The 25,665-nt window shown below is 34.7% G+C and overlaps 1 protein-coding gene across 3 annotated transcripts in view; it reads right to left on the bottom strand.

Moving 5' to 3' along the window:
- NRK (Nik related kinase) overlaps window positions 1-25,665 on the bottom strand; it is a 138,223-nt gene that overhangs the window by 17,863 nt on the left and 94,695 nt on the right. For all 3 annotated transcript variants that reach the window (XM_012451660.3, XM_012451659.3, XM_064362032.1), the window contains exons 15-23: window positions 23,977-24,044; window positions 22,141-22,235; window positions 19,464-19,561; window positions 18,052-18,416; window positions 16,540-16,876; window positions 7,826-8,012; window positions 6,628-6,783; window positions 4,755-4,898; window positions 2,305-2,463 (exon numbers count right to left, since the gene is read on the bottom strand). In XM_012451660.3, the coding sequence (XP_012307083.2) occupies window positions 2,305-2,463; window positions 4,755-4,898; window positions 6,628-6,783; window positions 7,826-8,012; window positions 16,540-16,876; window positions 18,052-18,416; window positions 19,464-19,561; window positions 22,141-22,235; window positions 23,977-24,044 (1,609 nt within the window). The remainder of the gene's footprint in view (window positions 1-2,304; window positions 2,464-4,754; window positions 4,899-6,627; window positions 6,784-7,825; window positions 8,013-16,539; window positions 16,877-18,051; window positions 18,417-19,463; window positions 19,562-22,140; window positions 22,236-23,976; window positions 24,045-25,665) is intronic.

A 25,665-nucleotide genomic window follows, 5' to 3' on the forward strand; every position in this document is an offset into this window, starting at 1 on the left:
CCTCCCTGTGTCCATGTGTTCTAATTGTTCAACATCTGCCTATGAGTGATAATATGTGGTGTTTGGTTTTCTGTTCTTGTGTCAGTTTGCTGAGAATGATGGTTTCCAGATTTATCCATGTAGTAGTATTTTTAATAGCCAAAAGGTGGAAAGAGTGTGAATGTCCATTAACCTATGTATGGATAAGCAAAATGTGGTATATCCATACAATGCAATACTACTCAGCATTAAAAAGGAATTACTGGTACATGTTATATATATAATATAGCCAAACCTTGAAAATATTATTCTAAGTAAAAGTCTGTCACAAAACACAACATAATATATGGTTCCATTTGTAGTAATTGTCTAGAAGAGGCAAATCTATAGAGAAAGAAAGTCCTGGGTAACCATTTATCAGTTTACCAATGGTTACCTCGGATTGTGAGGGGAAGAAGGGGAAGTAAAGAAGGATGGAATGGGGGTAACTGTTAATGAATATGGAGTTTCTTTTGGGGATGATAAAAATTACATCATGGTGATCTACACAACTCTATAGACCCACTAAAACCCATTGAATTGTGCACTTTAAACAAGTGTATCTCATAGTATGTAAATTATTTTAATAGGGCTATTTTAAAAGATAAATTTAAAAAGTACAAATAAGTATATGCTTGCTCTTGATTAGGCCTTCTGGTTCTTATAGAATATGTTGTCTTACCTGATAGATTTATACTTTGTGCTAAAACCCCTCTTCTTTGGCTGCAATTTCTTCTGCCAAAACTAGGCATACTTGCTCCCTCTCTCTCTCTCTCTCTCTCTGGGTCTACTTTACTCTTGCATTTTCTTTTGCATTGCTCCCAAGTAAGTCAAAGGAGCATGATGGCTAAACCCCAAAAATCAAAGGTATTCTCTCTTAAGAAAACACTTCCTATACATTTAATATAGGGCAGTAATTGGTGCCAGTTCACTGTCTTGTGGATCTTGGAAGGCTATGAAAATGCCAGTCAAGTATGATCTGTTCTTGTCTTCCTATATGAAGATGCTACTATTACACCTGTCAGTGAGACAAATGTTTTTTGCTGTTCTGAGAGCTTAAGTGGACTGGAATGGGGTCAACTAGGAAAATTAAACTTAACTAGTTCACCCCTTACAAAGAGCACAGATTTGCAAGATGAGTACCTTTGTGACTATCTCTTATTGAACAAATATTTCACAAGTTAGTAGGAGGTAGTTTTGCTATATAAACTCCTGAGTTAACATCTGGGACTATCTTTCACCTCTGGGGCTATCACATTTGCATAATATGATTTGGAGTGAAATAGTGATACCTAAACCTAGAAGAAACTAGTGTATTTATTTAATGCTTAAGTTATCTGGGTACTCAGTTCCCTCTTTAATGGTGTATGCGTACATATGCAGATACATGCAAAAACCTATGCTGAGAAAAAGTCACTTTATATGCAAAATGATAATGGTCAGTCAGGATAGAAATATACCATTGCAGTTTATACAATGTGATTTCAACTATTTCCCACCTATACCGTCAGTTCTGCCTGAAGAGGCAATTAATGAAGAGGGAAAGAAGCAAAAGAAGGCTGAGAGTAGAGGGGGATTTGCTTCAGAAATAGAACAGAATGGGATGACATTAGCTCAAAGATTTTTATAGCTGAGAGCAGGATTCTAAACCCTTAGGATTGTTACCCAATTTCACAGTGGATGGTTGTGAAAGGACAGGGGATATGAAAACATTCTAATCAGACGAAATAGTGATTATACTCATGAATATCAACAGTGGGAGTGAGAGTCAGCAGATATAGAAGAATTTACTTTCCGACTCATCATAAGGTTTCCTGGTCAATATTAGGAGAGATTCAATCTTCCTGTTGTTCCAAAGAAAGAGAATATTATATGAGTCTCCTCAAGTTTGTGAAGATAAATCAAGACCATTTATATAGCTGAAGCTATATAGAGGCAGGAAAATAATATCGGTTTATCTGGAATATTCAGAGTGACTGGGAAAGAAAGTAAGATGAGGAGATAAACCAAACCTAACATCAATAGCTGTTTTAGTCAATCAATATTTTCTCAAAAACAATCAAGATTGTAACACAGAAGACCTGGAAGATGTGTCAGTGAAATTTACTCTTCCTTGGCCTAAAGTTTCTGTCTACAGCCATACCACCCCTGAAAGCACCTGATCTTGTCTGTATTTGAAACTGCAAATTGTTTCCTTTCTCTACTTTGCCTTTCATAATTATGTACTTCACCAGATGAAAGGATGCAAAATTAATATAGCTGTAGTAAATATGAAATGTGGCTTACGGACACTGAAGTGTTCACAGCCTGTTAACTTATCAATAGCTTTGCAGGCTTCCTCTGTCTTCAGCATTTCTTCTTGCCTTCTTTTACTTTCTGGATCATTATTCAAAATCTTGTTCCTCAGCCAGGTCAGATGATACACCCGAAGTCTGTTCTTATGGCCTGATATATAAGAAAAGATATAGTATTTAAAGTCAATCTTTCTTTTCATATATTAGAAGAATAAAATGTAAAGGTATTTTTCCTTTTAAAAATATTTTTATTAACATAAAAAGCACTTTTTAGAAAACTACGTTGCATCAGAATCTCCCATTCAGGTTTTGGAAATGTAACAGACTATTTTAGTCTATCAATTCCAAGAGATAGTCAAAGTATCTAGCTATGTGCCTCTCTGAAGTGTATCTAAACATTTTTGGGGGGGACAGGTTAACCCTTCCACTACACAGGCAGGATAATTACCATCCACTCATTTGTACGTTGGCTATTCACTAAATCATGACTGCTCTAGGGTTCAGACACCTAGAAGCTGTCCCTGGTAGTGTGTGTGTAAGAGGGGTGGCTGAATATTGACTGTTAAGATATTAAGGGACAGCAATATGGGTATCTTGTATTCTGTCATTCTAGCATGCTTATAAAATAGTTGAACAGTTTCATTACATTTTCCCCCAACTCAATTTATCATTTATTAATTTCCTAATTGTAAATCCCATCAAATTCTTACAATTCGGTCAGAAAACAGGCCATGAAAAAAAATCACACACTGCTTTCCCCCATATAGTGACTATAATCATTTATCTTTGTCATTTTTATGGTTTATTATTACAAGATTTCTAGGCCCAACAATAGGATTCTTACTTATGTGATTAATCTTTCACGTTTTTATGTAACAGTTTTGAAGCAGTGTTAGGATTCAGATATCTATGTCTATGTGACATGGTCTTGAATTGTAATCTAAATTGTAATCCCCATGTGTTCAGAGAAGGACCCATTGGGAGATAATTCAATCATGGGGGTGGTTACCTCCATGCTTTTCTCATGATAGTGAGTGAGTTCTCACAACATCTGATGGTTTTATAAGGGGCTTTCCCACACTTTACTTTGCACTTCTCCTTGTTTCTGCCATGTGAAGAAGGACATGTTTGCTTCCCCTTCTGCCATGACTGTAAGTTTCTTGAGGACTCCCCAGCCATGTGGAACTGTGAGTCAATTAAACCCCTTTCCTTTATAAATTACCCAGTCTCATGTATGTCCTTATAGCAGCATGAGAATGGACTAACACACTAGGGCTATTCTATTTCTTAAATGGTAAAATAAATTTGTGCTTTAAACTACTCAGTATCTTCTTATACTGATGTTCTCAGTATTATTTGATGGAAAAATATTCCACATTTGAGAGAAGCCCAAGCATTAGAGAAGAACACATTTTGGTTAGAGAAAGTTGCATAAAAAGTAAAGAAATGTGTTACGCAGATATGTAGTCTACAAGCCATCCAAATGTTTAAAAAAAATTACTTCTATGTACCTTAAAATTATAAGCAAATGATTATAAAAACTATAAAACATAATTTAGAAAATCATGAAGTCTGAGCATACCTCTAAAGGAATTTATCCTCTAATCAAAGCTTAAAGCAAAGTTAATCATTTCAGGAATAATACATAATCATTAATGCACAACATGGAAATGTGTGCACTAACTATACATAAAACATGTTATATATACAATAAAATATATGAACTCATATAAGTGACTGTGATTAACACCATTTTATTCCGTAGACAAACCATATTTTCTTACTTTTCCTCTCCTTTGGTCAGTCATCATTTGCCCAGAGTCAGCTTTAATGTTGATGCTTTCCTGATACTAAGTGCTGTTTAGTAATCACGATCACTTTTAACACTCATTTACTTGTCCTCTTGTATTCTAAGGTTTAGGCTCTGACCGACCAAAACTAAGAAATTTAACTACTATTTGGAAAAGATGTAAAGATCTTTAGGGGATCCATTCTTGTTACAAACTCCGTATCTGTAGGCCCTTGTGATAAAGCTATACTCAGGACAAGATTCTTTTATATCTGATTATTGTTCACTTTGTTCTTTGCTACTTCTAACACATCACAAGAAAGGGACATGGTGGATGTTGATCCAGTCCTGTGCATAAGTGGATGAAAATTGGAGATCTGAATTTGTAGGAGGCTGCACTGGAGAGAACATATAAGGATGAAAATGGTGTGGTTTTTCTTATCAGTAACTTAGACTAGGTACTTTACAGTTAAAGGAAGTTACTTTAAATTGTAAATAAATAAGAGATTACAAGTAGGAAAGTCTGGTGTCCCAATTAAAGGTTATATTTAAAATGTTCTTCTATGAACACTTTCACTGAGAAAGTCTTTAACCTAGTTTGCAGCCTAATTAATCGACACAATTACTCAGCTAATTATAGTTCTTAAACAAACCTGAGATGGTAATCAGCAAATTGAGTGGCTCTAAGACTTGAATCTGGCGGAATGGTCTTCGCCTTATAAGTTTAGTAATGTCAGCCTTTCCACTTCTGTCCATCAGACATAGATTAGATCGGGTTCCCAACAGCAAATTGACTCCTGTTCATATATAAAAAGAGCTATATTAATTCAAATTATTTTTCATAATTGCATCAATATTACTATTTTTGCTATTCCAGTGTGTTGATCTATGTAAAGATGACTTATCAGTTTAGGCTATATTGACCTCATACTGTGTAACTATGTACTCTCTACCAACAGAACAAATTTCAATGAAATACATAAAAATATAGAAGATAATTTCCTCTGGCAATATTCTACTGGCTGATGTCTGATATGCCATCTCACAAATGGAAATTTATGGATATCTTAGTACCCTTTAGTAGTGTTCTAAACTTTATCAAAATCAATCAACCTTTTTGAAAATTACCATTAAACATTCTTAGCCTACCACATACAAAGAGTTCAATTCAGCTCATTTCTCATTTGTAAACATTTCTCATTTGTAAAACATAAGTGAATGTTTGAATGCTTTAAAAATAATTATATGTAAATAATTGTTTTTAAATTGAATGATTCTGTGTTCATGCATATATCAAAAATTTACCATCGCCAAATGCCTGTGAAATTAGCTCTTATCTTCATGTATCTGAATTTCTACACTCTCTTTTATTTGTTGACTGGCTCTATTTGTTCAAATTTAAGCACTGTTTAAAAAACAAATAAGAGGACTGAAATAGAAGACAGAACTAAAGTTAAATTGTACTTCAAACTACTGTGGGAGCTTTTCACTATAAAATGACATAGGCAATAACCAGCTAAGTAGTAAAGCAAGATAAAATTTCACAGTCCTCCTTGCACTTGGAGCATACCTAAGCTCCATCAGCATAGGAGAAAACTTAAGCAATTTTGCCTTCATTTTCTTACTCTATCATTAACCAGCTCTCTAACTCATGGCCAGTAGCATGTTTAGGGGCTGCGTCTTCTTCTCACAGGAGAATCAGAGAAGGAGGAAGAAGTATAGTCAATTTTTACAATAATCTTTTATTTTTCAAAATACAAAATTATGGGTTATAAAAATGAGTTATTAGACATTATCTACATGTCTGGGTAGTTGCCAGACTGAAATGTTCATGCTATATTGTTGTTTGAGACACTAAATTAGCAGAACTTTGAGATGACTTTTTTCTAAGTTCTTTAATCCATATAATTACAATGTTTGCCATGATTTTCTATTTTTTATTTTAAACCCGTCCTTTGTTCAATCATACATGAAGCAAAATTTATGAAATTGTGAGACAGAGGTTGGCATTTACTTCGGATTTCTTCCTTCCTTGCATTCATTTATTCTGTTTCATTTATGATTCAGTTTGGCTTGAGGTAAAATATTGTCTCAGCATTTCTGAAGTGGTTATAATTTTTCTGAATCAAAGGTTTTAAAAAAGTCTATCAGAGTTAAGACATTATAGAAGGAACTTCTCTGAAAATTCCCAAGCCTTTTTACAAACAAGATCCTGCAGAAATCTTTCTTGAAATATCTCATAAAGTATCATATGTTAGAAATATGAATCTTAAATTTTCAAAAAATCACAACCTAGTCCAACTGTATATTTTATCCAAGTTAACTCAGGTTTAAAAAAAAATACAAAGGCGGGGGCCATCAATTCAAAAATCAAACTACACTGAGTGAAAAAAAAATCAACAAAACCAATTCTGAGCAAATTAACTACTATGAATTTATTGTAATGGTTTGGTAAGAGTAAACAAATATTTTATGTCTATTATTTTCACAGGTTTGAAACATGAAAACAAAACAAAACAAACTCACCCCACAAAGAACCACAGCAGATCTCAGAAGTGAACTCCTTTTCATACATGTGGATTAGTGGTTTTTTACATGCAGGAGAGACATAGAGTGGGTTAACATTGACTTCAGAGGGTTGCTTAGGTGATTCCTCAGGTACTTCTACGAATCCAGCATATACTGCAAAGATGTAAGGGGAAGATAATAAGAGGAATTACTAGCTCTATGCCTGATAGAGTTATAGAAAAAAAAAATCTTAAAGAAAAATCTGGGCTGGGCATGGTGGCTCACACCTGTAATCCTAGCACTTTGGGAGGCTGAGGCAGGGCATCACCTGAGGTTGGGAGTTCGAGACCAGCCTGACCAACACGGAGAAACCCCACCTCTACTAAAAATACAAAATTAGCTGGGCATGGTGGCGCATGCCTGTAATCCCAGCTACTCAGAAGGTTGAGGCAGGAGAATCACTTGAACCCAGGAGGTGGAAGTTGGGGTGAGCCGACATCGAGATTTTGCCATTGCACTTCAGCCTGGGCAACAAGAGCAAAACTCTGTCTCAAAAATAAACAAACAAACAAACAAATAAACCCGCACCTGATGGAGTTATAGAAAAAAAATTTTAAATTATTCATCTATACAGCTTATTTGATACAATGTTTCCACAAATGAGACATGACTTAGCCAAATTTATTTTCTTTGGCCAGGTGTGGTGGCTCATCCCTGTAATCCAAGCACTTGGGAGGCCAAGGTGGGAGGATCATTAAGAAACAGAGGTTGAGGCTACAGCGAACCATGATCATGCCACTGTAATCCAGCCTAAATGACAGAGCAAGATCTTGTTGCAAAATAAAAAACAAATTTCTTTCTTTTTATTGTATTTTATTTTTTACTGGAAGTATAGTTTCAGTAACTCTGAAACCATCAGCTAAGACAAATCATGATGGCTAAAATACATTGTTGAACACGAATATATTTTAAGTTATTGTAATTAGAACACACACACAAATCTAGATAAGGGATTCAATTTCTCAATTGTAGCTCAAATTTAAGTACCATAAAGATTCAGTGAAGAATAGATGTTTTAAAAGCATATATCAACCTGAATTTATTTAAACTGAATGTCAGAATAATTTGATTCCTAACAAATCATAAAGCACTGGTTAAACACTATTTAATATGTGAACAGATAACAGCATTTAGAGATTATATTAAACACACTCACAGATGGCACTGGCAAAGTCAGCATCAGTAGACCTCCCAGAACCTTTGGAAGGAGAAGAGTGACTGGCAGAAAAATCTGATTGTGTTGATGATTCTGATATGTCTTTATTGTCATTCTCATCTTCAGGTGCTGATGGTGCAGCACCTGAATCAATGGCATTTGAGGCCTCATTTCCACCACCTGGCTCCTAAAAGAAGTCCAAAAAACAATTTTTACTTTATTAGTAGGTTAACAGTGGGAGAAATATGCCAAGTGAGGGGTTATTTGAAAAACAGAATGCAATATCTATAACATCTGCATTCTTATAAAATCCACATTTACTAGAAAAACTCAACAATGTTATCAGAAGAGAGAAAACTAACCTATTGTTGAGATGACCGATATTAGAGGAGAAATGCAAGGAGCTATAGGTTCCCAGCTGTACAATCTGGGACCTAATATTTGTGGAATTTTTACCATGTATCAGCTACTGTGCTAGGCATCATATCTGGATATCTTTGTGAATCCTTACCATATCCCAACAAGTAACTATAATTATCTCCAATTTACTTATACAAATTTAAAATTTAGAGACGGTAAATAACTTATTCAGTCATAGTGTTAGTAAGTAGGGGAAGTAGACTTTGAAAACAAAGTCTGTTTGATTCCAAAGCATACATTCAGTTGTGTCATGCCAAACAGCCTCTTAACAAAATGTAAAGCACAGTGTGGGGATGTCTGTTCCACTGCTATATGGTAACTTCACAAAACTGAAAGAATGAAACACTTGCAGAAATAATTTTCAAATGATAAAGAAAATGAAGGAAAATCAACCAATACAAATTCAAGAGTGTAAACATGCATCACTGAACATGTAGCTGGCTTCCATTAACGTACAAAGAAGATACTCAAGGATAAAAGCCACAAAATTTGACAATTTGTGTGGTACGCCATGTCCTGTGGGAAAATATGTGAACTATTGTTGGTAAGTCCTTCTGTTGATAAGCTCATTCTTGTGTCTAAACAATGATTCTTGGCACTGAGAAAGTTGTGCTATTCTGTAAAAGACTGATTTTTATGATCTTTTCAACCACAAAAACATGGTATGACACTATGTCCTTTCTAAGTTGAAATGAAAGAAAGATCCACTTCCTCTATAGATTTCCCAAACATTCCTTAAGGTAACTGGAGATAACCAGGGGTGCTGTGAAACTTATGTTGGAACATCCTGTTTTAATGTCTTTAATTTAGACAGATAGATAGATAGATAGATAGATAGATAGATAGATAGATAGATGATAGATAGATAGATAGATAGATAGATAGATAGATAGATAGATAATAAACAGACATAGATATTTTCCCACTGACACTGCTTTCCCATTAGAAACCATTCAGGGAACTTCCTTACTTACTTTTTATTAATTTGTTTTCATCCTTTATTATTTATTCCATAATTACTGTATGCTTATCATATGTCATGTCCTAGGTTACACACTGAAGTTGGATGAGTTGGTAGACAAATAATCAAGGAAGGATTAGATATAATTCTTTCCTTTTAAGAGTTCACAATATAGTGTGAAAGCAAAAAATAAAATAGCAATACCATAAGTACTAAAATGGAATTACGGGCAAAAGGTTTGCAAGCATAGAGGAAGGGGTATATAATTCTGCTTTGGGAGGTCAAGGATTATATTGATTTGGCCCATGAAGGATTAGTAATTCATCAAGCAGAAAATAAGTGAGAGGGCAGCCTTCCATAGGAAACAGCTTGCACAGGAGCACTAACTCATGAAAGAGCATGGCGTCTCCAAAGCCAGTTTGTGTGACAGGAACATAGGCCAGGGGAGTAGACTGGCATAATCTTTCCTCTGTCTGGAGTTCCAGGTGCGTTTTCAGATATCCAGACACTCCCCATTTCTCAAGAATGACTTCAAATATCACATGGTCCAGGAAATATTCTCTGTAATAATTCCTACTAATGTAGCATCTATGAACTACTTGAGTATTTTAAACCTATCTATAAAGTCAATAAATGTTTTGTGAATGACAAAATCATTGTCTAAACACAGCATATTACTTGAATTAAAAATTTAGTGTTAACAATTGCTCAAGAAGTTAAGCATAGACTTATTACATGATGCAGCAATGCCACTCCTAGCTATATACTCCCCCCCCGAGAAAAACCTGAAAGCAGGAACCCAAACAGATACTTGTACATCAATGCTCTCAGGAGCACTATTCACAATAACCAAAAGGTGGAAACAACCCAAGTATTCATCAACAGATGAATGGATACACAAAATATGATATATGCATAAGATAAAATATTATTCAACCTTGAAAAGGAATGAAATTCTGATAAATGCTGCAACATGAATAAACTCTGAAAACCTAAAAAGTGAAACAAGCCAGACACAAAAGGACAAATACTTTATGATTCCACTTATATAAGTTACCAAGGAAAAAAGGAGAATAGAGGTTATCAGGGGTTGGGGGAGGGGGAAACCAAGACTTAATTGTTTAATTTGTTTGGCATGTTAAAAAAAAAGTTCTGAAAATGGATAGTGATGACAATCCCACAACATTCTGAATGTAATAATCCAACTGATTCGTACACTTAAAAATGGTCAAAGTGGTAAATTTTATGATATGTATATTTTACCACAATCAAAAAAATATTCCCAGAAAAAAATAATTGGCTCTGGTTGGAGTGATGTCAGTAAGATAGTTTATTGGTGGCACCTGGTGCTTGTCCCCTTCACAAAAAAGGACAAAGAGAATGAATAAACAATTACAATTCAACTGGTGTGTCTGAGGGAGAGTGTTGGAGTGCAGTGATAGGGTGGTGAGGTCACTGTGCAGCATGGAATATCAAAATGGCAGGAAAGAGAGGGAAGTGAGGTACTCTGCTTCTGCTGCCCCATCTCCCCTACCATGATCAGCTCAGAGCCAGGAAGGAATTCTTATTGAGAAAAGGTAAGCAGAAGATTCTCATTAGCCCCAGTTGTCACCACAGAGAACTCTAGTACTTACTACAGGATAATCTCATAGTCCTCACAAGCCCTGAGCTAAGTTTGGGAAGGTGCCTGAAATTCTTGTGGCTGCATTGCTCCAGACAAGCAGCAAAAGTTGTGTATTTTCCACCAACTCATGACCTAAGCTGCTGCAGCCTGGTGTCATCTTGAATCTAGAGTCATTGCTGAAATGCACTATGCTCTGGGGGCCAGTAACCACTGTGCCTCTCCAGCCTTGTGCCTCCACTGTAATTTCACCAAGCCCCCATTGATGGCTGAAATGCTGTGACCCTGACTGCTCAGATCTTGGGCCCAGGAAAGACCGACCATAACTCTAGTACTCCACAGTGGTGAAGCCAACTCTAGGCTGGCTTAACTGCTGTGCACTTGCACCCTTGGTCAAACAAACAGCTCAGCAGCCCTGATCCCAGAAAGCCAGACCCCCAAGCCAGCTGTCCCAAACTGTGTGACCACACCCTTGCCCATAGAAGTAGTCTGGTAACCCAATCCTGGAGAGAAAATTCCTGAGCCACCCAATCCACTGCATGTACACTTGTGCCTCTGGCCTGAGAAGCAGCCTGGCAAGCCCACCTCTGTCAAAGACGTGCCACTTCTGCCACAAACTTTTGCAGCCTGGGCCACCAAGGTACTAGCAAACATTGCTAATGTAGATTACAGCATAGAGACCACGCTGCTGCATCTACCCAGAGCCAAAGTCAATGCGCCCCACCCAACCAACACCCCAGGACCCATCTACAGTACTAAGTCTTTCCTTATGAAAGCCACTCCATAACATTATAAGAAGTGATTGTTCCACCAGATGCACAGATAACAACACAAGGATGCAAGAAACATTAACAAATAAGGAAACATGATACCTTCAAACCGAACATAATAAGTCTCCAGTAGCAGACCCAACAGAAAAGAAAATGTGAAGTGCCAGAAAAAGAATTCGTAATAATTATATTAAGGAAACTCAACAAGATACAAGAGAATACAGATAGACAAATCAATGAATTTTTTTTTAAAAAATCATGATCTGAATGAGAAATTTAATAAAGGAATAGGTATCATTTAAAAAGAACCAAACAGAAATATTGAAAATAAAGAATCCAATGAGTAAAATTAACAAAAAAAATACAACACAGAGCTTCAACAGCTGACTACACCAAGCAGAATAAAGAATTTCTGAACTTGAAGACAGGTCTTTTGAAATGACCCAGGCAGATAAGAAAAAAGGAGAGAGAAAAATAAATAAATAAAGAGAGCCTATAGAACTTATGGGACAACATTAAGAGGATGTATTGTTGAATTATGGGGCTTCCAGGAAGATGAAAATATATAGAAAATTATTTAATGACATAACAGCTGAAAATTTCTCAAGTCTTGGGAGAGATATGAACACCCAGATTAAGGAAGCTCAAAAGTTATGAAATACATTCAGCTCAAAAAGGTCCTCTCAAAATAAAATTACAGTGAAACTGTCAAAAGTCAGTGGCAAAGAGAGAATACTAAAACAGCAAAAGAAGAGTCTCATCACATATAAGGAAATCCTCATTGGACTAATAGCAGATTTCTGAACAGAAACCTTACAGGCCAGGAGAGAATAGGATGATATATTCAAAGTGCTGAAAAAAAAAAAAAAAAACCCTGCTAGCACAAAATAGTATCCCCAGAAAAGCAATCCTTCAGAAATAAAGGATAACTAGGCCAGGCGTGGTGGTTCACACCTGTAATGCTAGCACTTTGGGAGGCTGAGGTGGGCGGATCATGAGGTCAGGAGTTCGAGACCAGCCTGACTAACATGGTGAAACCCTGCCTCTACTAAAAATACAAAAATTAGCCAGGCATGGTGGTGCATGCCTGTAATCCCAGCTACTCAGGAGGCTGAAGCAGGAGAATTGCCTGAACCCAGGAGGCAGAGGTTGCAGTGAGCCGAGATCACACCACTGCACTCCAGCCTGGGGACAGAGCAAGAGACTCTGTCTCAAATAAATAAATAAATAAATAAATAAATAAATAAATAAGAAATAAAGCCTCTTCTACACCAGTAAAAAGTAAGGAAATTCATCACCACTAGACAGGTCTTATAAGAAATGCTTAAGGGAGTCCTACATCTGAAAGAAAAAAGACAATAACTACTATCATGAAAACATGAAATTATAAAACTGGTAAAGCAGGTATAGAAAGGTGAAAGAGAAAGGAATCAAACCTTATTATTACAAAAGATTACCTAACCAAAGTTTAACAATAAGAGAATAGGTTAAAAAAAAAAAGGGGATACACAAAACAGAAACAATTAACAAAGTGACAGGAGTAAGTGTTCACCTATCAATAATAAACTTGACAGTAAACAGACAAAATTCTGTAATCAAACTTATAGAATAGCAGAATGGTTTAAAAAGAAATGCCAGATATAGGTGACAGGCAGATGGAGGCAGCAAACCACCTTGCCATGTATGTACCCATGCAACAACCTTGCATGATCTTCACATGTACCTCAGAACCTAAAGTGTAATTTAAAAATAAATAAATAAAAATAAAACAAAACTACAAGCCAATATCGCTGATGAAGATAGATGCAAAAATACTGAACAAAATACTAGCAAACTGAATTCAATACCACATCAAAAATATTATACACCATGATTGAGTGGGATTTAATCCAGGGATACATGGGAGAGTCAACATATGCAAATCAATAAACATGATACACCACATCAATGGAATCAAAGACAAAAATTATATGATCATGTCAAAAGATACCAAAAAAACATTCGAAAGGTCAGGAGCAGTGGCTCACATCTGTAATCCCAGCACTTTGGGAGGCTGAGGAGGGTGGATCAGAAGGTCAATAAATAGAGACCATCCTGGCCAACATGGTGAAACTCCATCTCTACTAAAAATACAAAAATTAGCTGGGCATGGTGGCACATGCCTGTAGTCCCAGCTACTCAGGAGGCTGGGGCAGGAGAATCGCTTGAACCCAGGAGGCCAAGGTTGCTGTGAGCCAAAATCGTACCACTGCACCCCAGCCTGGGTGACAGAGCAAGAGACTCTCTCTCAATTAAAAAAAGAAAAGCAAAAAAAAAAGCATTTGATAAAATTTTACATTCCTTCATGATAAAAACTCTTGACAATTTAGGTATGGAAGTAACATACCTCAAAACAATAAAGACCATATATGAAAATCCCACAGCTAAGACCACACCGATTGGGAGAAAGCTGAAGTCTTTCCTCTAAGAACTGGAATAAGACAAAAAATTCCCACTTTCACCACTCTTATTCAACTGAATTCTGAAAGTCCTAATCAGATCAATTCTGCAAGAGAAGGAAATAGAAGACATCCAAATTGGAAATGAGGAAGTCAGATTGTGTCTGTTTACATATGACATGATCTTGTAAATAGAAAAACCTTTAACAGCACCAAAAAATTCTTGGAATTGATAAATAAATTTAGTAAATTTGCAGGATATAAAATCAGCATAGAAAAATCTGTAGCATTTGTAAACACCAAAAACAACCTAGCTAAGAAAAAAATCACAAAAGCAATCCCATATACAATGGCTACAAAATAAAATATTTGGAAATATATTTAACCAATGAGGTTAAATATCTCTATAAGAAAAACTGTAAAACATTGATGAAGGAAACTGAAAAGGACACACACACACACACACAAAAGGAGAAGCACCCTATGCTCATGGACTAGAATAATTAACATTGCTGAAATGACCCTACTATCCAAAGCAATATACAAATTCTACTCAATCTTTATGAAAATACAAATGACATTCTTCACAGAAATAGGAAAACAAATTCTGAAATTTGCATGGAACCAAAAAAGACCCAGAATAGCCAAAGCAATCCTGAGGAAAAAGAGTAATACTGGAGGCATCACAATATCAGATTTCAAAATATACTACAAAACCACAGCAATCAAAAAACAGACACACATACCAGTGGAACAGTATAGAGAACCCATAAATAAATAAATCCACATATTTATTTATCTCATTGTGGTTGATTTTTGATAAAGGCATCAAGAATATTCACTGGGGAGAGAACAATGTCTTCAATAAATGGTGCTGGGAGAACTAAATATCCATATACAAAAGACTAAAACTAGACCCCTATTTCTCACCTTATACAAAAACCAACTCAAAATAGATTAGACATAAATGTAAGACCTGAAACTATAAAATTACTAGAAAATATAAGGAAATGCTTCCAGACGGTTTGGGAAAAAAATTAAGACTAGGACCTCAAAAGCACAGGCAACAAAAGCAAAAATAGACAAATAGAATTATATCATACTAAAAAGCTTCTGTACAGAAAAGGAAATGATCAACAAAGTGAAGAAACAACCTGAAGAATGAGAGAAAATATTTGCAAACTATTCATCTGACAAGGGATTAAAATCCAGAATGTAAGAAACTCAAACAACTCAACAGAATAAAAGCAAATAATCCAATTAAAATGGGCAAATGATTTGAATAAACATTTCTCAAAAGAAGACGTACAAATGATCAACAAATCTAGGAAAATATTTTCAACATAATTAATCATTGGGAAATGCAAATCAGAACCACAATAAGATATCATCTCATCCTAGTTATAATGGTTATTATCAAAAGACAAACAATAAATGTGGGTGAAGATGTGGAGAAAAGGAAACTCTTATATACCATTGGTGGGAATGTAAACTACTACACCAATAATGGACAATAGCACTGTGGTTCTTCATAAAACTACAAATAGAATTACCATATGATCCAATAATTTCACTACTGGGTATATATCTCAAAAAAAGACGAAATCAGTATATCAAAGAGCTATCAGAACCTCCATGTTTACTGCAGCACTAATCACAATAGCCAAAAAAGGAATTAGCCTAAGCATCCATCAAGAGATGAATTGATAAAGAAAATGTGACATATATACAGAATGAAATGTTATTTAGCCATCAAAAGAATGAAATCTTGTGATTTGCAGCAACATGGATGAACCTGTACTCAATGTCATGTTAAGTGAAATAAACCAGGAACAGAAAGATAAAAAACACATATTCTTAATCATATGCAAATGCTAAAAAATCGATCTCATATAAGTAGAGAGTAAAATAGTGGTTTCTAGACACTGGGAAGAGGAGTAGGGGAGAGCAATAGAAAGGCTGGTTAAAGGATCCAAATTCATGACTAGACAGGAGATATAAGTTCTAATATCTATAGCACTGTAGGGTAACTATAATTAACAATAATTTATTATATATTTTTAAATAGCTAGAAGCGAGGATATTGATTGTTTCCAACACAAAAACTGATGAATGTTTCAGTTGATAGGCATGCTAAATACCTTGATGTCATCACTACAAATTGGATATATTAAAATATCACTCTGTACCCTATAAACATATACAATTATGTGTCAATTAATTTTTAAAATACTTTTTAAAGTGTGTGTCAAGAGACACTACCTCAAATATGTTATGTAAGTAATAAAGGCAAACAAATAAGAGACCTTTGCCTTTGGAAGTAAATATAGACCCTGCAAATTAGTAGTAATAAGAATCTACCTACGAACCTATAATTAAAAATGTTTAAGGCTTTGGGGTATATGATTAAAATCTATTTGGAATGGCTGGAAATGCTATATGTCCCATGAAGAAACAGATTTGCAATGAGAGGAGTTCAATCTGCTTTTCAAATGGTGCATTACCTCCTGTAGATATTCAAAGTTCTGAGATGCAGGTCTCTTCAACACTGGACCATCTGTCTCTGAGCAAATTTCTTTTCCATTGAGTCCAAGGGCTCCACTCTCTTCACTGGTTCGAATGACTCCCTTACCTCCATCACCCCCACTGTCTCTTCTTTCACTGCTTATATTGGCTGCATGTTCTTCCTGATCTGCAGTGGCTGCATTGTCCTCACTGGTTGCACTTGCTTCATGGCTGCTATTGACTCTATGGCTTCCATAGCCTCCGTAGGCCTCTTCTTTTCCATTACTTTCATCATAACCATCTGGCTTGCAGCTTCCATCTCTGCCATAGCTTGCCCTGATAACAAGCTCCAATTAATGAAGGAAAGCCACGCAATAAAAAGACATTTGAAAGTTAGCAAATAAAGCAGAATTGGGATGTGTCTTATTTAGATCTACCATGCCCAGTTTTGTCTTTGCTCTATGTGAACACTACTGGTATGATACAGACAAGAAAAATGTCCCTATGTCCTGTCAGTCTTACAAAATGAATTAATACCATAGCCACCACCAATTTCCCGATGCATTTGAATGGCAGAGGGAAGAGAACTAGTATACTTTGTTAGGTACATGTATTAGGCTAGCAGTAAGAATATGTAGTTTTTTCTTAAATATATACTATTTCATGCACTAGCAACCTCACAGATACATGAGTGATTAACCCTGTATTTTTAGCTCAGCCACAACATGATTAATTCTTCTTACAATATATCTAGTTTGTGTTCATTTTAACATTTACCTTGTTTTTCTAACATGTGTGCTGACTGCTTTGCTACAGAACTCCATTGGTCTACTGCTTCCACCAAGGAAGTTCAGCAATACAGAACTCATATCTTGTAGAACTAAGTCATTTAGTTAATTACTAAAAATACTAAGCTTAACAAAATGTCTCAATGCTCTCTTTTTGCATAGAAAACAAAATTAAACATATGTGCCTGTGGTAAATTTATTTCATAATGGAATTCTTGATAAATGTTTTAGTTGGAAAAAAAATCAAAAAAGCTCTTGGTAATTTCTTCACTAATTAAACAGAAAAGGATCATCTTAAATTTATTATATACATGGCGATATCACAAAAGTTTGAGAAATGCATAGCTATGTTTGCAAATACCTTGACTTCACCTTATGCTTATTAAGTTACACACTTCCTCTGTTGTCCTTTCTCATACTCAGTATGGTTTTATAGAGTAGGATGATTCAGTGGCAGGAATTTTAACAGAAACATTCAGGCGATTCCAGTTATAAAGAAACTAATAAATACTTGAATGCTTACTTTAAAATACACAGATGACACAAAATTAGATGTTCTGCATTAGAATAATTTAAAATACTTTATTGACAATCAAACCATTTACTAAAATGCAAATGAAATTAAGTCACTCTCTTGATGATAATTTTTGAAAATAAATCTAAGATGCAAATATTTCTGAAGTTATAAAACATGGAGAGTATAAGTAATTCAAAAAGACCAACCTTGGACAACGAGGTGCCTCATGATAATTATCATTTACATCATCAACAGACTTATTGTTGTCATCATCATGGTCTTCATAAACATTATTAGCCTGATCAACCTGGTTATCCGAGCCATCATTGCCATTGGCATGATCATAGGTATCTTCATAAGCATCATTAGACTCATCCTCATCATCACCATCAGTATCAGCACCGACATCATAGAGTTCAACATAATCACCATCCTCTTCATGTGGCTGACTGATGGGTGCAGGAGTTAACCAATCATTCCGGAAGATTTCAGAGAGTGCATTATAGCCAACCCATTCATTTGTCAAGTATACAGGGGGTGATATTTTTCCTACTTTAAATCCATCTGGAACCTGTGTGCACAAGAAAGGTTAACGTAGTCTCTAGCAGCCTTTCATTTTCTTCTAGATTTGAAAGTTTCCAATATGACAATATTTTAAAATACATTTTAAATTGAAGCAAGGATGTTCACTCACTATATAGAGCCAAAGTTTTAGTGAGGATGAGATGTCAATACCCAAACACCAGACTGTGATTATTAGTAGCCTTTCTGGAGCACATAGGCCAATTTTACTCACTTAAAAAAAATTACCCATACTTGTCTGCTCAAGAATAGACATTTACTTTTGATGCTGGAGAGAACAGGTGATTTGATGCTCTTTAAATATGGTAACTCTTCCCTTTTGTTTCATCTCCTGAGGTTGGGATTAACACACAGCTCTTGAAATTAATATGTTAATTTCCCAGCTCTGGTTTTATGTGTCATAGGTTGTCTTAAAGTATCGCAAACACTTCCAAAGGGCAAATTAATCTAAATCCATCTTTTAAGTATGATGTGTATCATTTAACAACTTGTGGGCAATCTGGAAGGGATATGTGTATGGTAGCATAGAGGTAATTACAAAAGTGAAATAGAATGATCTGAAACCACATTGCATTAGGACAATTTAAAATCTGCATTACAACAATTTAAACATGTTCACAAAGAGCTGAAGACTTTTTATTTATGAAATCAGAGGACACTATTTTTTACTAAATGTTTTATTTGTATACATTGCCTCATCACTCAAGGAATGCTATTAAAAGTTGGACATCTAACCTGTATACCTCAATCTGAGATTAGCTTTTACGAATAGCTCTTTATCACTACTCTCCCAGGTGTGTTCTAACTGACACAAGAATGTGAAAATAAAATATCTGGTTAAGTGTTTTCCCATTTCAATTTTAATTTTTAGATTTTGTGTTCTATATATTCACAAAGCGATGAGAATCTATCTTTAAAATAATAATTTAAAAAACTAAACTAACCATCCCTTCTTAAATGAAGATGAGAATGTGTAAGTCAAAACAAATGAAACATCAAAAATAATAGATATTAATGTATTAAGATGGAAACTCACATGGATGTCAACCAGCAACTTCTGATCAATAGTAGAATAAGGTGGTGATGACTGGGACCTCCTTCCAGTCACAGGACTCTCTTCATCAGAAGAAGATTCTATGGAATGCCAAAAACACATTAGCAACAATAGTGATTACAGCCATTGCCTTCATTTGTATAGTGTATCAGGTAAATCCCTTGTTGTTTCTCTTGTCCTTTTTGTGATTCCATTCAGAAAACATCACCTGATACATTCTCATGGGGCCAGGATCGTAAATTCTCTTTTCAGGGGGGTATTAGCAGGTTCAAGTTTTCTTCGATCTATAGATCTATATGGCTGCTCTGTTTTCAATATTAAGTGTACAGTTGACAAATATCTCTATCTATGTAAGAAGATACATTGTACGACTGATAACCAGGTAGACGCATTAAAAAAAGAAGAATACATCAAAAATAGGAAGGGCTGGGAGTATCAGTGGCCTCATAATCTGACCAGTAGAAAAAAAGACTGACAGTGTATTTATTAGAAGATGATAGACTAGCCAAAATCCTCAAGAGGAGAGTTCATTCTTCAATCTTAACCCCCACAAATTCTCTCTCAATGATATATCCACATGTATTTCAATACAGTTGAGGAGTGAACTACTGAAAAGAGATAACACTTAACACCCTCTATAAAGCTGGGAACATTTTTATAGCAGCAATGTACAACAAAACTTTCTGCAGTGATAGAAATTTTCTGTATCTGCACTGTCCATTAACACTAGTCATTAGTCACAAATGACTACAGAGCATTTGAAATGAGGCCAGTATGCCTGAGAAGCTAACTTTTAAATTTTATTTCTTATTTTAGTTTTTTTTTATTTTAATAGCTACATGTGGCTAGTTGCTACCACATTGAACAGCTCAATTCTATAGTGTAAATATTTCCATTCAAAATGCAAATGTATCTGGTTTGGAGATTAGCTTTTAATATTGAGTTGTGGCATGGTAAATAACTCCTGTGATTAAAATCCAGTGAGAATATTTAACAGGCTTAAAATTCAGGTCTGGGCGGGTGTACTTAGAAAAAGTTTCACTAAGAGAAAATTAAGGTCCCTGTTTATTGTTTTTGTGTGCTTAGATTTTCAAGACAAATACTATTGTTCCTCTTCTTTTCAGTCTTGGTACACAAAGCCAAAGTATAGATACTGTAGTTCCAAAGGACATATATTTTCAAAAACTGTTGTCTTGAGATAAAATTACACTGAACACATGCTACAATTTGTGTTCCCATCTTCTGTCACTATTGTACTTCTGCTGACTTTTTTTTTTTTTTTTTTTTTTTTGCAGGAAACCATTTTCTTTTAAGTCTTTTGGTATGTTAGTAGACCAAATAAGTTCAAGTGAGTGTACTGAGATTTTCAGACAAATTTGTAGTAAGGTGCTCTGAGACTTCCTCTATGATGAAGCATGTAATCTCATGGGAATATCAAACATGTCATCTCATGGGAATATCAAATGGTCTATGTAGCATACAGAATAAAATAACAGAATTTTGGAACTGAAAAGATGTTTAGCTATTATCTGCACAGATGCCTTCTCCCTTCTATCAATGTTATGACTACTTTGGGATCTAATCCAGAATTTCCTTATTTCAAAAATGCCGCATGAATAAACCTCAAAATTTTAGTTATTTGCCCAGTATTAGTAAAATTAGCCCTAGTCAAGCCAGAAAGAAAAGACTGTTAGGAAAAATTTTTAAGAGTTTACTCTTCACTCAGGCTTGTCTAATTTTCACAACATAGTACTTGTGTATGAGGGGACAGTACTATTTAAAAGAATTCTGCCATTATCTGAGTCACTTAAGAAGAAAAATATGTGTTTTTAAGTTTAGATCTTCAAGTATTTGCTTTTCAAAAAGTGAAGTATATCTGTATCATTTTTATTGTTAACATTTTAATAAAATCAGTATGCTACATTTTTACATATGACTCAGAGACTCAATCAGCCAATTTTTCCTTGCTTAACTTACCTGGATTACTTAAAACCGGATAATGCCAGATTGCATGATCCATGGCACAACTTTTGGCTTTGTTTATAGTAATATATGACAAATTTATAATTGATTTAAACTCTCTCAAATGCATATCTTAAAATAAAATACTTGTTTGAAATTTATATCACAACTTTTGAAAGTTATTTTCTATGATTTGATTGATTAATTGTTCATGTATTTTGAGTAAAACCATCACTCTGTAACATTTAGGGACATTTATGAGATATTGTCCTATTTTGGAGAGGTGAAGTAACCAATTGATAAGTGAAACACATTCAGAAGTCCTCCATACAATGTTCTAATTGCTACCTATAAATTTTAGCTTGTTGGAGAGGCCTCTCTCAAGTTCCTTTGCCGTATTTTTCATACGTGGTATAGAAACTTCATAAAATTAACTCTACCCACCTCCTTTAGATGCATTCCTAACTACTACCCAATGAAAAGATGAAACTTCAGAAAAATTTTTTTCCATTTCTCAAAGGCCACCACTGACCACCCAATTGCCAAATACAGTGGCTTTCTGGTCCTAATCCTACTTGGCCTCCCTGACACTTTTTATTCATTCCTTCTTGAAATTCTTCTTTCTTAACTTCTGAAATATAAATTGTTAAACAATAGCTCTGTGTTTTGCCTGCTGAAATTTCGTGCTTTGAATCACCTGACGCTGCCGGCCAATTTTGACGATTTTGCGAACTCCTTTGTCTGATGTCAATGGGCTTCTGAGCTTGTTCCAAAAGACACGGCTGAGGAACGCTAATGAAAAGACAGAAAAGCATGTTCCATGTCCTAACATTCATAAAGGGCATGTACAACTCAACATGAAGTCCAGCACAAAGTTTTGTATAAATATATGGATATATATCAAACTGAAAAAGAAGATCTTAAGTAATAATTTCCAATTTCAATTTTCCCCCAAACTTGCTATTTTGTGTAGAATAGAGTAACAATTTCCAAAATAAAAAATATGTGTTTCTATAGAGTATATGTTTCCTTTACATATATATTAATTTCTAAAAATTTCTGTAAGCTTTTAAAGCTAATATTCAGACATTATTATTACCTAACACAGCAATAAACATAATCTTATAATGTATGTGAGTATTTTAACATAATAAACAAAATAAGTTACTGTTATGTCATATATTCTAGTTATTATCTAGATTTTAAATGCTTAAAATTCATGTTTTTAACATCCCATTCATGATTTAGATAGCTACACTGACAGACAAATAGAGCACTTTCATTCTTACTATTCAAGTTTAAGGAATATTTAGAAAGTTGCTTTGGACTAGTTCTGCTAAATTTTATAGTTGTTGTGGCATTTATATAGGGGAAGGACTTTATTGATTTAGGCCTGGAACAGACAAAACTTTTTCAGTGGCCCCAAATTTCAGGAAACACTTGAGTTTCATTTAATTTTATAAATTTAACTATAAAGGTAACATATTTGCTATTAATAAATTCAAAATCCTTTTGTAAAGTGAACAACTACTCTGAGTTTAACACCAAGTGTGGTTTTTATATATTTGATTTTATTAAAGTCATGTTCCATTATACATAAACCAACTACTCAAAACTAAAATGGTTTCTTTCCTTTGAGGTCAGATAGACTATGACAACCCATTAATTGAGTACAGAGAAAAAGAAATTTCCCAGTCTTGCTTCATAATTTTTCAAAATTTCTACACTTCAGTTAAATCTGAAGACATAATTGTGTGGAGTTTTTAAAATGAAGCAGGAAAATATATACTACATAATATTAACTATATGCCATCTGACCATACTGTCCAATATCTTGAGTATAGTGAGTGTTCAATAAGTATTATATATATTTGCTGACAGTGAATCAATATAAGTTAAGTTCTCTCTATTATGAATTGGGGCTCGACAGGGTATGATTTTCTTAAAAAATCTACCTTAAAATTTGGTTTTCAAATATAACAAATTGCACACAATATCTAAAATGTGGAGCGTGATCTTTGAAAATTATTGAAGCTCACCAACATTACAAAGATAAAAAAATACAGTGATTGATATCAATATTATATATGACATTTTATTGATATAATATTGAATTTTAGATTTGATTTTGACTCTAGGACATTTTTAGGCTTACTTATTCTGTGACATTAGCTTCTGATAGAAATAATTTTATGCGTGTGGTTTATCATGCAGTACATGTGTGAAAATTCACTTGAAATTTCATGTCTTTTCATTGACTACTAATTGAATGCTGTCAAAGTGTTTGTTGTTAGTTTCACTTTAAAATTGTGAATCTAAGTATCCCAGAAACTGCAGTATGTCCAAATGTGAAAGATATAGGTAATGGATCATTGCAGTTAAGGTTTTAAATGTGGGCCAATAGTCAATGGTGATGACATTGTCACTGACATTTTAGTTGATTTCACAAAATGTGGTATCAATGAAATAACTTTTATTTTCCATTCTGTAATTCATTTTGAGAAATTTTAATATAGAAATCAAAGATACATACCCTGAAGAAAACTTGACATGATTTGCATGATCCTGGTTGTTAGGCACAGAAGGAGATCTCTCTTGAACCTTAAAGACACAATGTAATACTTCAGTAGAATTCTCGATAAGTTCTTCAGAGCTATTAATGCGTGGAAAAATGTCTGTCTTCATATATATTTTCCTAACAGTCTAACTCATATGATTTTAATAAATAGATACTATTTTATAATTACTTATAACATTAGACTTGCTTAACCATAATTTCTGATGGCATCTTTGATCTTTAGTATAGGAACAGATTCTGGAGCTCATATAATCAAAATCTTAATTTATTGTTGAGGAATTTGTAGCCCAGAGAGAGAATGTTGACTTTTCTAAGATTTTTATATCAAGTCAAAGGAACATCTAACATCAGAATGTAGGCCTCCCAACTTCTAATTTAATGTTCTTTACATGTTATCACATTTATTTTTATATCAAGTTTAAACTTCTCACTCAGAATTTAAGTTCAGATTCTTACACACTCATCCTTTTAAGTTAACCCTAGATTTTTGAAAGTTGTCACACACACACACCCACATACATTTCATTAAAATCTCTTGAGTCAAAACTGTCCCATCTTTAAGAAAGTAAGAAAGTATTTTTTTCTGCTTTACAATTTGACCGCACTATCATAATTAGTGTTCCAAGTACTGTTTCAACTCTAAAATTAATTTGCATTTTACTAATCATACAATCATTGAATATAGCCACATACTCAAGAAAGGGTGCATATAATAAGCTAGCTTCGGCCGGGCGCGGTGGCTCACGCCTGTAATCCCAGCACTTTGGGAGGCCGAGGCGGGTGGATCACGAGGTCAAGAGATCGAGACCATCTTGGTCAACATGGTGAAACACCGTCTCTACTAAAAATAAAAAAAGTTAGCTGGGCATGGTGGTGCGTGCCTGTAATCCCAGCTACTCAAGAGACTGAGGCAGGAGAATTGCCTGAACCCAGGAGGCGGAGGTTGCAGTGAGCTGAGATCGTGCCATTGCACTCCAGCCTGGGTAACAAGAGCAAAACTCTGTCTCAAAATAAAATATAATATAATAATAATAATAATAATAAGCTAGCTTCCATCAATAGGGGAAATTTACTTTCTGCCAACATCGGTAGACAGGGCCAGGGAATGTTGTTTTGCTTCACTTAGTCTTGTATCACCATGCTTCTACTCAAAGACGTTTTAGCTGCTCAAAACATAGGCAATTCTGACATGCAATAAGGCAGTCATACTAGATTCTTTAAAAAGGACATTTCAACATGTTGCTTTTCAAATCTAGCATATTCATGCTGATAAACTCATTTTATACTTTCTAGAAATTAGAGTAGCCTTAGTACAGTATCTTTTCTTTATGAGGTGACTTATCAAGTCTATGTCTACATTACAAGAGACAGGTAGGTAAGGGTAAGCATCTGCCGATTTTTTTTTTCACTTTCAATTCATATAATTGGGATCATATGACCCAGTCTGGGCTTTTTGGTTTACGAAGTTGATCTTAAGAAGTTTATTGGCACTACTGGAGGCCAAAATTACTCAAAATAGGTAATGGCCAAAAATAAAAAAGATAATGCCTAATATAAATTGGCTGTATTTAATTTCAAAACTGGGGAGATGAAAATGATTAGTAAGAATAGCATATACTAACATAATAATGCATTTCAAACCAG

This window comes from Aotus nancymaae, unplaced genomic scaffold, assembly GCF_030222135.1.
Source record: "Aotus nancymaae isolate 86718 unplaced genomic scaffold, 86718_ANA_hifiasm-v0.15.2.pri h1tg000004l, whole genome shotgun sequence".
Taxonomy (NCBI): Eukaryota; Metazoa; Chordata; class Mammalia; order Primates; family Aotidae; genus Aotus; species Aotus nancymaae.